This window comes from Mustela erminea, chromosome X (assembly GCF_009829155.1).
Source record: "Mustela erminea isolate mMusErm1 chromosome X, mMusErm1.Pri, whole genome shotgun sequence".
NCBI lineage: Eukaryota > Metazoa > Chordata > Mammalia > Carnivora > Mustelidae > Mustela > Mustela erminea.
This window is the reverse complement of record NC_045635.1, coordinates 82831742-82846669: the sequence shown is the minus strand read 5'-3', so window position 1 is coordinate 82846669 and position 14928 is coordinate 82831742. Positions and strand designations below refer to the sequence as shown.

General features: G+C 42.8%; 2 protein-coding genes across 2 annotated transcripts in view; both read left to right on the top strand.

Annotated features, from left to right (window-relative positions):
- The first annotated feature begins 912 nt into the window (after nt 1-912).
- Nucleotides 913-13954, top strand: XKRX (XK related X-linked). The gene is made up of 3 exons (XM_032330136.1): nt 913-2535; nt 6758-7026; nt 13167-13954. Exons 1-3 carry the CDS (start codon nt 2201-2203, stop codon nt 13910-13912), a joined length of 1350 nt encoding a protein of 449 aa, XP_032186027.1. The 5' UTR covers nt 913-2200; the 3' UTR covers nt 13913-13954.
- The window catches only part of NOX1 (NADPH oxidase 1), a 62610-nt gene continuing 61602 nt past the window's right edge, over nt 13921-14928 (top strand). The window contains exon 1 of the mRNA XM_032330130.1: nt 13921-13995. The gene's annotated coding sequence lies outside the window, so the exon portion shown is untranslated. The remainder of the gene's footprint in view (nt 13996-14928) is intronic.

Below are 14928 nucleotides of genomic sequence, written 5' to 3'. Positions count from 1 at the left end.
AATTAACACTATGCGTGAAGTGTTTTTAGATAGTGTTGTCCTGTCTTGTGCAAAGGAAATGAGGAAGGATCAGCCTGCTAACCCAGCTACCAGCAGGGGCACGGGTGCAGACCAAGATAGCATGCCTGCTTTAAAGGCAACAACCTTTAGAAGTTGATTTGTCCCTGAATCAGCCCTGGGGAAAGGAGGCAGCAATTGCAGGAATCTTAAAAATCAACACAATGACAAAAAAAAAAAAAAATAAATCAACACAATGACAAGACCAGGTCTTTCTCTAAGCCATCATTTTTGTGGCAACTAGTGCCACTCCTCACATATTCTTTTTACTGGCTTCCTGCAGCAAAAGGAGATTGGCACAGGCTCTGCTACATTTATATTATTACCAGGAGGCAGATGTTTTCTCTATTTCTCTGGGGTTTAGAATTATGCAAATGAAGGCATGAAAACAAAAGCTCAGTGAGATGGGGGAGGATTGATCTTAAGAATCCTGGCAATTTTCTGAGCTCTTTAAGTCACCCCTCTCAGTTTTTACTAACAGCTCTCTTGGCTCCTCTCCAGTCTATTTAGAATTTGGCACCTCTTCAGAACCTTCCAGTCAAAGACCTGAAAGTTCATTCTAAAGCCCCTATCCCAGCCTTATTTTGCAACTGGGAATATCAAGGCATATAATAGGAATGTTTAATGCTGACCTTGAGTCTTGACACACACACCCCCTTCCCTTTCTACCTTAACCTCTCCTGCACACAGTCTTGTCTGGAAAGGAAGCTATAGCCCAGTTACCTCTCAGGTCTCCTCCGCCCGCACCCCACCGTGATGGTATCTGGAGGGCAATAGGACCTAGCGCAATTCAACCCTGAGGCCGAGAGAGAGAGAGAGAGAGAGAGAGAGAGAGAGAGAGAGAGAGAGAGAGAGAGAGAGACACCTGCCTAACCGCGTGGGTTGTGCAAGTGTGCGAGCTAGCTAGTTCGCGAGGGCGGAGTGGAAGTGGGCGTCTGCTGCTTTGGGGGAATAGGAAAGCTTTGACTCCCTCTGGGATCCGGGGGTCGTAGTGAGAAGCGGTTCCGAAGGTTAGCCCAAGCCCCCTTTTCAGTCGCGCCTCTCCACCCGGAGCATCTTTGAGCTGCCGGCCCTGGCACTCGCAGGCTAGTTTTGTTTGGCCCCAACGGTCCCTCCCATTCCGCCCACCCCCGCCTTCAGTGCCTCAGTTCCCGAAGCCACGACTTCCCGCAGCTGGAACTGCAGGCCAGGGAGGACCCCAGCAGTCGACGGCGTCCAAGAGTCTGACGACATCTGCCTGTGCCCTCCTGGGCTGGCGCCCCGCACGTCGTGCTTCTCGCTAGCAAAGTTTCTCTGTGGAAAAGAAGCCTCTTTAGCTTTCTTCGGATCCTGCAGCGCGCGCGCGCTCGGCTTCTCTCCCCCTGAGACTGCGCTCCCGACCGGGGTGGTACCTTTGCTCCAGCCCCCTGCTCCAGCCGCTACCACCCCCCGTCCGCCCCCCTCCCTCGGCACCCCGCTGCCCGGGCCGGCTGCCTTGGGGGCGGAGCTTGGGAAATCTGTGGAGCCAGCTGGAAAGCCTTCGACTCCGCGCGGGTCCTGAGAGAGCAGCGGCGAGCGGGCGAGCTGATAGCCACAGCCTAAGGATAGCTTAGGGTACCTAAGCACTGAAATGAGCCCCCGAAGGGACGCTCAGGCTGCACCCCCTCTTCTGCCCTGGTTCAGTTCTCGGCAGGTTTGAGAGGGCGTATTGGTGGTCAGAACTCCTTGAGAGGTGCTGCTGAGTGTTCGTGCCCCGACAGAGTGGCTACCCCGACTCCCTGCGGGGCTGCGAAAGGAGAAGGAGCCAAGGAGACAGCTGTCCCCAAGTTTTTCACGTGCCTGGAACTGGACTCCGCACTGGGCGCTAAAATGCTTGCTTCCCCCCTGTCCAGGTTTCATAGCATGTCTGTTGACAATTGGAAGCCTGGGCCAATGAAGAGTCAAGTTCAAAGTGGTACTCCTGGCTTCTCCATCCCATACTCCAACAAGTGTAACATGAAACTAGAGAGAGGGGTCTTCTGGTCTAACTAGCAGATCTCCATTCTGGAATTGACCTTGACCGCTCTCTTAGATACTTGGACTGCAGTGGCTCCAGGGTTCTCTTGAGCGGGGGTGGGGCTTGCTTTGCTCTGAAGACCAGACTACTACACTCAGAACCTCGACAATGGACCGAGTTTATGAAATTCCTGAGGAGTCCAACGTGGATCCAATTTCATCTCTGGAGGACGATGTCATCCGTGGGGCCAACCCACGATTTACCTTCCCATTTGGCATCCTCTTCTCTACCTTTTTGTACTGTGGGGAGGCTGCATCTACCTTGTACATGGTTAGAATCTACCGAAAGAATAGCGAAACCTACTGGATGGCATACACTTTATCCTTCTTTATGTTTTCATCCATTATGGTCCAGTTGACCCTCATCTTTGTTCACAGAGATCTGGCCAAAGACAAGCCACTATCATTATTTATGCATCTAATCCTCTTGGGACCTGTTATCAGGTGAGCAATTTTTTTTATTATCATTAAAGATTTTTATTTATTTATTTGAGAGAGAGACAGTGAGAGAGAGCATGAGAAGCGAGAAGGTCAGAGGGAGAAGCAGACTCCCCATGGAGGTGGGAGCCTGATGCGGGACTCGATCCCGGGACTCCGGGACCGTGACCTGAGCCGAAGGCAGTTGCTTAACCAACTGAGCCACCCAGGCGCCCTAGGTGAGCAATTTTTAATTTCTCCCCCCTCCCCGGGTTTGTGCAGAGAAAGATGAAGCCAGTATTTACAAGACTGGTACTGTGCCTCTAATCAGTTCTCCCATTCCCTCCCACTCTTGGCTTCCTTGCCCTGCCTACCATCCAAAAAATCTTATCTGAAACCTTAAGTGCCACCACAGTGACCATGTGGCGTGTACTTGTGTTCCAAAGCCATGTATGGTACCATTGATAAGACTTCATTAGACAGTGTTTGCTATTTGGATTTGAGTTGTGAAAATTGGTATGGGACCAGCTGATGTGGTTAACCTGTGCACACAGGCCATAGCTTCAGAGTGTGTTATTTTAACTCTGCCTTTTAGACACTGTATAAACTGTATCTCACTGGGGCACCCGGGTGGCTCAGTGGGTTAAAACTTCTGCCTTCAGCTCAGGTCATGATCCCAGGATCCTGGGATCGAGCCTCACATCAAGCTCTCTCCTCAGCGGGGAGCCTGCTTCTCCCCACCCCTCTCTGCCTGCCTCTCTGCCTACTTGTGATCTCTGTCTGTCAAATAAATAAATAAATCTTTAAAAAAAAACTGTATCTCACATTCAATTTCTTTATCCTGAGCTGCTTGAGCTGGTGGTTGTGGCGCTTTCAAATTTTCCAGTTATTTGACATCTGGAAAATATTTTCAGCTCTTTGTGGTCATCTAGTACCCCAACCCATTGTCATTTGTTTTTTTCTGTTGGTTCATCAGTCTCCTGTTTATCTCTTTGTATCTTTCTGCTATAAAGGTACATGGTTAGAGGGGGCAAAGGAAGATGGGTCATCTCTCCATCTGAATGCTGTAAGTCATTGTAGTAGTATCCAGTCTTTCCATTCAGATTGCCTCGAAGGGATGAGAACGTGCCTTATCTTAGGGAGACAGGCATCTGTGTCGGTTGTCTCATCTGGATACTATGGGATTTTCAAGTTAGGGAGATGTTGCAAAACTTAACAAAGTCAGGAGGAAAGAATGGACCAAGTTTGTCTTGATTGCAATCAGCTGAAGAATATATGTCAGAGTGTTGATGTTGTAATTGCAGAGGGAAGATGTTTTATCCTTAGAGAACTAAACGTAGTCTGAAACTGTTTAAGGATGGAACTCCCTTGCCTTAAAAAAATTTTTTTTTAAATCAATATATGCTCAAACGAGGAGGGATTGGTCAGGCTCCATTAGAGAAAACAGTAGCCTGAAATTCCAGTGACCTGGAGTTTGGTCCTCCCTCTGTCATTGACTAGTTGCATGGCTCTGATGAAATCTCTGAAGATGTCTTGGACCCCAGTTTCTTCATCTGCATGATAAATGGGTTGGGTTAGATCATTGGTCTCAAATGCAAATGCTTAAACAGGCCAGGCAGGTCTCATATATGAGTGAAGCAGGCCAAGTACAAGAAAACCAGCAGCTTCGTGTGTGATGATAAATGAAAATGAAGTCTTAGTGTTAGAGGAATGATGGAGAATAGTGAATAGTGTGGCAAGCTGGAGTCTACACGATTTGCCTAAAAGAGGCAGCTACTCTGTAATTCCATCCCTATCGTTTCACTGTTGGAATCCAGACCCAATACTGCCACATGCCCTAACTTTTCAAGAGAACCTTCCAGAACAGGATTTTATATGAAATATCAGTTTGAATCTTGGCAGCTTGACTGACGAAATAACACAGTATGGACCAAACAAACCACAGCTGTTGGTCAGATGTGACTCAGCTGGCCTATATGTAACCTTTGTACTAGGCAATCTATAGCTCCTTTCCAATTCTAAATCTTTGAAGTTAAGTTGTAAAACAAAGACCTCATCTTGAACTTGGAACCAAGAAATTTAGAGATGTTGGGGCATCTGGATGGCTTAGTTGGTCTGGATTTCGGCTCAGGTCATGATCTCAGGTTCCTGAGATAGGGCCCATGTGGGACTCCATGCTGGGTATAGAGCCTGCTTAAGATTCTCTCTCCCTTCCCTCTCCCCCTCCCTGCCCCGTGCATGTACATGCTGTCACTCATGATCTCTCTCTAAAAAAAGAGAAAACCCCACAAATTAAGAGATGTCACCAGAGGTACAAGGTAAACATTCTTTTATCAGCCTTTTCCAATGCGATATATACTGAGTTAACAGATCAAGTGCACTCAAAGTGCAAATTTCAGCAGGTATTGTCCCAGTCCAGAGTTTAGACTTCCCTCCTTTGCTTTGTGGCTTCCCAAGCCATCTTTAATTTGGCCCCACCATATGGAGTATTGAGTACTGTATTTCATTTTTGTTATTTATCTTCCACTAGAAGTGATTGGAAAGCATTTATAATAGCCTGACAGCAGGGAAGAAATAATTAAAAGCCCATATATTATATCCTTGATATGCTTATGTTCAAGGCAAATGACTTTATGGGCAGGTAGGAACTTGATTAGTGCTATTAGGCATATGAAGGTGTTTGGAGGATCTGGCTCCCTTATATGAAATGCAAACTACTTCTGAAAATGAAAATGTACTCTAATTTACTGAGGTTTATAACCAAAGCGAACACCCTTACTTAAATCAGTAAATAGCCTTTAGAAGAATAAACAGAATGCTTCCTGCCACTACCTCTCCCAGTATTTTCTTCATCAATAGCACTGATGGGCCTGGGTTAAAATCTAAAATCTTTTATTGGAAATGCACTTGGCTTTATTTCTTCCCTGTTCTCTCCTCCTCCCACCTTTTCCTCTCCCAGGTTTTAGAGTTTGAAATGTCCACTTTCTAGGGAGAAATGCCATGCTTCAGACTGGCCCCTATGCCCTAGTCTCCAAGGGAGCCTGTGGAGAATGGCAGCCAGCACATGTCCGAACCTTCCTATTGGGAGCCAAAGGCCTAAAAAGCACAGAAACCTCTGAGCTTGTCTTTAGCCTATTTTTCCATTAAATTACATTGCCATTATTATTATCCTCTCCTCCCATCGTTTCTGACCCTATAATCTTTTCTTCCTTCTTACTCTTTCATTTATGCAGAAAATATTTATCAAATACCCAAGATGAATACAACCCATGCCCTCAGGCAGGAAAGATGGCTTCATTTTCACCACAACTCTTCTTTCTTATTATAATAGTCCACAGTTTCCATTCATTTAAGGGTAGTGGAGGAAGTGGTAACTCAGGTGTTCCAAAACAAAATGTTCTGATTGCTTCTTTTCTAGTCACCACATCAGAACTGTTTACAGGCTTCTGATGTATGTGGGAGAGATACAGCAAGAAATGGGGTCTTATCACTATTTCATGTTTGGTAGGCTTGCGATCCTTAAGAGGATGTTTTCCTCTTTGTAAAGAAAGAAGGAAGTTTCAAAGACTCTTGGCCCCAAACAGATCAAGAGGCCCCAAAAATAACCTTTAGAGAGATCTTTTGATGTTCCCTGGGTATGTACACATTCCGTTCTGAGTTGACAAGTCTTTAAGTACCTTGATGATTGAATGGCATTACTGTATAGATGTGAGGTTTTTTCCAAGCTCCCCTCCAAGACTTTTTGGCAAGACAATTATAGTTGTGGACCTTGTCTTGAAAAAAGCTGAACTCAAAAGCCCCAAGTATGAAGCTGAATGCTTTGCATAAAGAATGCTTTACCTTAGGAACTTGAGGTGTTATGAAAACTAGGGCCTTTAAGAACCTTCATCATTTTCTCTCAGCACATTATTTACATATCTTTGTGTTCAAGGTGCCTTTCTACCACAGGCCTATTCTTAAGGAGACAAAGCAATTCCTTAAATTCTCAAAGAAACACTGAAATGGTGTTCTCAGGTCAGTAGATAACCAGCCAAACAAAAAAGGATTTAGACTCAACTTGTGGAAGGAATGACAACTCTTTGACTCATGAGGAATGAGTAGAATGGGAATTAAGGAATGGCAAAAAGCAGCACAAACTCCCTGAATTGTATTATTAACTGCCCCACCCCACCCCCACCCCCACCCCCCACAACAACCTTTCTTCCCAGGACAGTTTTAGTTAAGTACCCGTGATGCTTTACCTCTGCAGATGTTTGGAGGCCATGATTAAGTACCTCACACTGTGGAAGAAAGAGGGGCAGGAGGAGCCCTATGTCAGCCTCACCCGAAAGAAGATGCTAATAAATGGCGAGGAAGTGCTGATAGAATGGGAGGTGGGCCACTCCATCCGGACCCTGGCTATGCACCGCAATGCCTACAAACGTATGTCACAGATCCAAGCCTTCCTGGGCTCAGTGCCCCAGCTGACCTATCAGCTCTATGTGACCCTGATCTCTGCAGAGGTCCCCCTGGGTAGAGGTGAGTAGGGTCAGGAGAGGGGAGGGCTTCATTTAAATCAAGGGTCTTAGAAATACAGACCTGAACTGTCCAATGCACTGGCTACCAGCTTCAAGGGGCTATTTATATTAAAATGAAACATGAAATAAAAAATTTACTTCCTCAGTCGTACTAGCCACGTTTCAAGTGTTCAGTAGCCATGTGTACTTAGTGGTTACTGTATTAGATAGCACTGGTAGATAGTCAAAGAACTTGGGGAGCCAGACATCTTAGGCCTGCCAGATTTATTTAATGGGGGTAAACTATTTAAGCCTTAAAGTGCCACAGATAAGCCCTCTCTGGGCCCAGAATCAGCTGGTAATACCAGCAGTTAGTAGGACATTTTCCCTAGCCCAGAGTGTTTAAATTATACGGAGGGTTTTTTGTTTGTTTGTTTTGGTTTAGTGATGGCCATCTTTTAAGAAGAGATTCCCAAATATTACTGATTATGAGAAAACATATTACTGGGTGAAAAACTCCTTCTTAAAAAAATTACATCTTCATGGGATACCTGGGTGGCTCAGTCGTGAGTCATGAGACCACTCTCAGTGGTACTGAGAGTAACACTCAGACGTGGCACTCAGTCTGCCTTCTGCTCAGCCCATGATCCCAGGGTCCTGGGATGGAGCCCCGCATCGTGCTCCCTGCTCAGCGGGAAGCCTGCATCTCCCTCTCCCACTCCCCCTGCTTGTGTTCCCTCTCTCGCGCTCTCTCTCTCTGTCAAATAAGTAAACACAATCTTTTTTTAAAAAATTACATCTCCTCCTCAGACCTGACTCAATCTGAGTGTGGGGAGGCCAGGAATCTGTACTTTTTAAAAAATGCCCCAGCTAGGGGCATCTGGGTGGTTCAGTGGTTTAAAGCTTCTGCCTTCCGCTCCGGTCATGATCCTGGGGTCCTGGGATGGAGCCCCGCATCAGACTCTGCTCCGCAGGGAGCCTGCTTCTCCCTCTCTCTCTCTTCCTGCCTCTCTGCTTACTTGTGATCTCTGTCTGTCAAATAAAGAAAGAAAATCTTTTAAAAAAATGCCCCAGCTGAGTCTGATCAGCCACATTTGGGAACCACTGATTTAATTACTTCTCTCAACTCCGGTGGGGAGAAAGAAATATAGGTTGGAACGAATACATATGAGAATGAGGTCAGAGATCAGTTCTGACCTTCTGTGTGATTTTTGGAGGAAGTTACCTAAGAGGTCACAGTCTTAATTTCCCACTTGTAAAAGACAGATCCTTAGATGAGTAAGACCTCTAGGAGAGGAGGAAATGTGAGTCATGTTTTCAAAGTCAAGATAAAGTACTGTTAATGAGTTTTAACAGCTCAACATTAGCTTCATCTAGTTGGGCTGGAGCTGGTAGAGCTGTGGGTACAACTTTGAACCATTCCTTCTTGTTAAATGGCGATCCTGCTTGCCAAACCCCGTGGCGCAACTGAATGTAAGGAGGGCATTTGTCTCCTTTTCTCCTTTCCTCCACCAGGAATTGTTCATGAAATTGTTGGTCTTTACGCTTTTTACGTACCTACGATTGACAGTAGTGTGAAGAGAAAAGGAAATGATGATGATTTTCTTCCTGAGAAATTTGAAGGTCATCAAATCACCTAATTAAAACATGTATACTTTACAAAAGCAATACATACACACATATATATATACCCACGAGTAATCGTATATGTGTAGAAAATTTCTGGAAAGATATGTCAGAAATCATTTACCTCTGGGGAGTAAAAATGAGAAGTCGTCAACTTTTACCTTTTACTTTATATCCTTCTGTATGGTTTGAAATTTATATGATTTAAAATTTTTGCTATGACCATGTGTTACTATTTTTGGTCCTTATTTTTTTAATTATAAAAATCAGACAGGGTTATGGTAAAGAATCAGAACCACAAAGAACATATATCAAGCAGGAGATGTAATTTTACTTCCCAAAAGTAATCTCTGTTAACCATTCAGTACATATCCTTCCAGACTTTTTTTTTAATATGTAAATATACATAAGTTATATACGTATTTTTGACAAAAAGCGCTGTATTAAACATTCTGTTCAATGTCTTTTGCCAGTATATCTTTCTTTAATGGTTATTTATATATATATAATAAATGATAAATACATAATATATGTTTTTCTTATGTGAACTGGATCATTCTTTGTTATTTCTCTGATCTTCTCTTGGTAGGATTAAAGTTTGTTTCTGATGTTTGCATTCAAGAAATGTTTTCTAGGGGCGCCTGGGTGGCTCAGGGGTTAAAGCCTCTGCCTTCGGCTCAGGTCATGATCTCAGGGTCCTGGGATCGAGCCCCGCTTTCTGCTCAGCGGGGAGCCTGCTTCCTCCTCTCTCTCTGCCTGCCTCTCTGCCTATTCGTGATCTTTCTCTGTCAAATAAATAAATAAAATCTTTAAAAAAAAAAAAAAAGAAATGTTTTCTAATCACAAACTATACTCCAGCGAACATCTTTCTAAGTATCTGTGTCCCAGAATGAGACTTCATAGAATAAATTCTTAGCAATGGAAGTGCTGGGTGAAAGGATATACATGTTTGGAATCTTATCAGTACTGCCAAATAGCCCTCCCAAAGGGTTGTTTGAATTTATATTCTTACCTGTAGTTTATGAATGTGCTTTTTCTTTATATATTAAGCTAAATATCATTTAGTTCTATAATTATAAAATAACTGATTACATAAATAATTTGCTTTTAATTATGAAGCCAGCTGAGCATCTTTTCATGTTTGGTTATTGTGTTCTTTAAATTGCTGATTTTTAGTAGTTTGTCTTTTTCTTATTAATTTGCAGGAGCTGTTTTCTTATTCTGATATTAATCCTTTCTCTGCTGTAGATAAGTGTGCATGTATACATTTGCGTGTTTTGCATGTGTATACATACACACATTTTAAATGGTCTCCTGGCTTTCTTAAGTATTAAATTTTTATCATTTAAATTCTTTATTGCTTTAGATCTTGCACACTTCTCACGAAGGCCTTTCACAATTCTTATCTGATAAGCAACTTAGCCTAATCTTCCAAATAGATGAATTTCCACATTCAGTTTGTCAATTCCCCTACCAAAACACAAAACAAAGCAGGAGAGTAACAACAAAAGAAAAAGAAATTTCATTGAGACTGTGTATTGGGATTGCTTTAAATCATTTGGGTTGTTTTGGAGGGAATTTACATATTTACAGGATCAATCAGTTTCATATTAGAAGAGATGTATGTCTCCATTTCGTTAAGTATTTTCACATCACTTTATTGAGGTATGATTAACAAAAACCTCTACCTATTTAACATATCCAACTTGATGAGTCTGGAAGTAAGTATACATCCAGGAAATATCCCTAAAATCTATGCCATAAATGTGCAAAGCCTGGAGCAGGAAAACCATACAACTTTATCGAAGTATATTAAAAAATATTTAATGAAATGTACTTTGATAAAGTTTATAGTTTTCTTGCTATTGGTTTTGCACATTTCTAGGTATTAGGTTTTTTTTTTTTTAATTTGACAGAGAGATCACAATTAAGCAGAGAGGCAGGCAGAGGTAGAGTCGGAAGCAGACTCCCAACTGAACTGGGAGTCTGACATAGGACTCACTCGATCCCAGGACCCTGAGATCATGACCTGAGCCAAAGGCAGAGGTTTAACCCACTGAGCCACCCAGGCACCCCTAGGTACTAGTTTTTAAATCACCTGATTTCCTAAGTGTCAGCGTAGTACCTAAGTAGGGGAAATGCGTGTACTACTCTTTTGGAAATGGTGAATGATGATGATGATGATAGGAACTAGCAGATAGCATCTACTATGTCCTGAGTATTTCTCTAAGCCTCTTATTTGTAATTATTTCATTTAGTCTTTACAACAACCCTGTGATATAATTGTTACCCCCATTTTTAAAAAGATTTTATTTATTTATTTGAGAGAGAGAGCATGAGAGGAGAGAGGTCAGCGGGAGAAGCAGACTCCCTGCTCGGCAGGGAGCCGGATGCTGGACTCGATCCTGGGACTCCAGGATCATGACCTGAGCTGAAGGCAGTCTCTTAACCAACTGAGCCACCCAGGCGCCCGCTACCCGCATTTTAACAAATGAGGAAACAGAGGCACTGAGAGGTTAAGCAAATTCGCCAATGCTTTCATAAGTAATAATTGGCAAGGATGGGATTGGAATCCAGGATGCCTACCTGCAGAGCCATGTTTCTAACTATATCACTATACAAAGGATGTAAGGGAAACATTCTTCAAGACCTTGTTTTCAACTCTTTGGTGATTTCTCCTATTAGAAACTTTCTGCCGGTACCATCTCTTCAAGTTTGGTAAACAGTTTTTTGGGTTAGGTTTCCTCATTTTCATCCATTCTTCTGCCTTCTCCTTGCTACCCCTTTTTCTAATCTCTTTTTCTCTTGGAGGCCATCTGGATCAGCATAGATGAGCAAATTCACTAACAGTGTTATGATCTCTTATGGCATGAGTCTATTTGTAGGGAGACAGATGGAAGGTGTTTTTACATTTATTGGAAACATCAGGCTTTCCTTTATTTCACTACTATCAATAAATGAGTTCTAATTTAAGGGACAACATCACTACACTTGTCTAGATGTATATACACTCTGGTGCTCCTAACTAGGAGCATCAAATCTTAAGGATGGGACTAAGAGTGGTTTATAAAGCTAAGAGTACATCAAATCATTTTATTGTACATCTTAAACTAATACAATATTATATATCAATTATATTTCAACAAACATGGAAAAATAATAAATAAAAATAAGGCCAATTGTAGACACTTCAAGAGAGTCCCTCTAGTCTTTGAGATTCCAGCACTTCACTTAGAGCTGAAAAGGATCTTGGAAACAAACTTGTGCTTCTTTTTGGGTTTCCATGGGGGAAGTCTTCACTTTTCTTGCAAATTAAGCTGACATCTCGGTGGCTCCAGTTCCCTGGGATCTAATATTTTTATGGGAACTGAAAGTTCCAGCCTTTTTTTTTTTTTTTTTTTTGGATGAGTTCCCCTCAGGCCTCTCACTCTTCTTGAGCGTGGTAGATTTTTCTTAGTGATTGGTATCCTTTGATATAAAGGGATAAAAGAAAAGCGACACCATGCGATCTATAGTTGAGATTTACCATAGCTGATTACAGAGCAGCCTGACCCTTCAGGGCCCCAACTCTATACAGCGGCATAGATGTTATGGGCTATGAGGTGGGGTTTTAAAAAATTTGTAAATCATTCTGGTTGAAGTTTGGAGATTCCTAAAATATAGCAAAGCACCTGGGTGATAAATTTATATTGTTAGTGATTTATGTAAGCAATTCTAGAGTATCTCACTGAATTGGGGAACCAAGGCACATAGATATTCAGTGACTTTCACAGAACTGAATCAAGGGCTTCTAATTATAGATATTTCATGCTGCCTCTCTAAATTCAGAATGCCTCATTAATGCCACAAACATTTATTGAGCACCTACTATCTCCCAGGCAGTGTCTTAGGCTCCAGGGATACAGTATGGAACAAAATAGACATGGTCCTTTTTGCCTTCATGGAATTTCCAGAATACATGCTGACACATTCTATAAGTACATACAAGATTTGTTCTTTAAAGAAGATACATGTCAACGAAGAGGCTTCTGTAACCAAAGGCATTACCTATGAATTTCCTAGGACTGGATTTTTTCAGAATTCCTTCTGCCTCCTTCATTGTTTGCTCAGAAGCGTATTTCATGCAATGGGTGCTCCCCTATCCCTTTATAAGTGCTCTTCTTGTGTTAGTGACCTCTCAGTGCTAGTTCTGAGGTCCACTCTTCTTAAAAAGTTCATTTTGTGTGTTTTTATGATTATTGAAGTATTACAATGTATGTTCCTTGTGGGAAACTTAGAAAATAGAGAAATATAGAAAAAAAGATTTTAAAAATTGATATAGTCCTCACCACAAAAAGTATATTTTAGGTTATTTCTTTCCATTTTTTTCCTTTGCGTGCTGTGTGCTGTGCCAACATAGCTATGTTCATACGTGAATTTGTTCTTAACTGGGCCCTCAGGCCTCACTTAATCATCTCTCTGGACCTCCGGGTCTGAGTTCAGGCTTTGTTAACACAGTCTGATTGTCTATTTTTTCTGTTATTTTTTTTCTTACAGTTGTGCTAATGGTTTTTTCCCTGATCTCTGTCACCTATGGGGCAACCCTCTGCAATATGTTGGCTATCCAGATCAAGTATGATGAATACAAGATTCGCCTCGGGCCATTAGAAGTCCTCTGCATCACCATTTGGCGGACATTGGAAATCACTTCCCGCCTCGTGATTCTGGTGCTCTTCTCAGCTACCTTGAAACTGAAAGCTGTGCCATTCTTACTGCTTAACTTCCTGATCATCCTCTTTGAGCCCTGGGTTAAGTTCTGGAGGAGTGGTGCCCAGATGCCCAATAATATTGAGAAAAATTTCAGCCGAGTCGGCACCCTGGTGGTACTGATCTCCATCACCGTTCTCTATGCGGGCATCAACTTCTCTTGCTGGTCAGCTTTGCAGCTGAAATTGGCAGACAGGGACCTTGTTGACAAAGGCCAGAACTGGGGGCATATGGGCCTGCACTATAGTGTGAGGTTCGTAGAGAACGTGGTCATGGTTTTAGTTTTTAACTTCTTTGGAGTGAAAGTGTTGCTGGATTACTGTCATTCCTTGATTGCTTTGCAGCTCATCATTGCTTATCTGATTTCCATTGGCTTCATGCTCCTTTTCTTCCAATACTTGCACCCATTGCGCTCACTCTTTACCCACAACGTAGTGGACTACCTCCATTGTGTCTGCTGCCGTCGGCACCTTCCGGGCAGGATTGAGAACTCAGAGCTACCCTGTGATGCCCAAGCAAGGCAAAGCGTTGTCTGAGATTCTATCTTCTGGGTCCTTCGGGATAGGCTGGGGGTGGCCAAGAGCAACTTTGAAATTGAAGGAGAGGATGAGGCTCATAGGTGAGTACCCACCGGGACATTTTCTTGAAATTTCTGGTAAGCCTCTAAGAAGAAAGAGCAACTCCCAAATAAGTTTTATTTCTTTAAGACTAACTGCTATGTTTGGAAACCCAGGGTAGCTAAGAAGGTTAGCTTACCAAGAAGGTTCAGAGATACTGTGAACGGCTCCCCTCCCACCCAGGGCAGCTCTTTGGCTGCCCAAGGGGATAATTTACCTCCAAACACCTTAAGCTCTCTCTGGGTGTGATCTTGTTACTCTGCTCATTTGCTCCAGGGCATTACTGAGCTTTCCTAGGGCTGGGATGAATGCCCAGAATTCTACCAGAATATATACTGACTGATCAGAGATGTGACAATTTGTTGATTATGGGTACCTCCCAGGAAACTGGCTGATTAATGTGGAATTATAACTGTAAGCATGGCTGGGTTTTATTTTTCTTAATTCCACTGAGAAACTCTAGTTTAAGAAGAAAACCCCCACTATTAAAAGAGCTGCTCCCCAAACAAGTTAGCTTAGCATTGGGATTTTAGTAGTGATCATAGTGATCAAAGACCTCTCTTTTCAAGCAACCCTTCCTAGGCACACTCCCAGGAGGGAGTGCGGAGTAGGATTCCTACAGGGCATAATCCAGAATGACTCTTTCTCAGGGACCTGCAGGGGCATCCAGCTTGTGGAATGGAGTGGTTGAGTAAAATCTCTCACTTCCTGCCTTGTTATCAGGAATTCCCTCCAAACTGGTTTTTCTGTGCTCATGGCAGTTTACTACTTGAGATAGATTTCAGAGAAGCGGAGCTGTATTGAAAATGTTTCTAATGTATGGAAGAAATGAAGATTGCTTTGTGTCTCCTACTCTTCCGAGTATTTTTCTGGCTTGTTTTTTTTTCCCCCCTAGGGGAGAGAAAAGGTAATGATAGTTGGATTATTACCTTCCT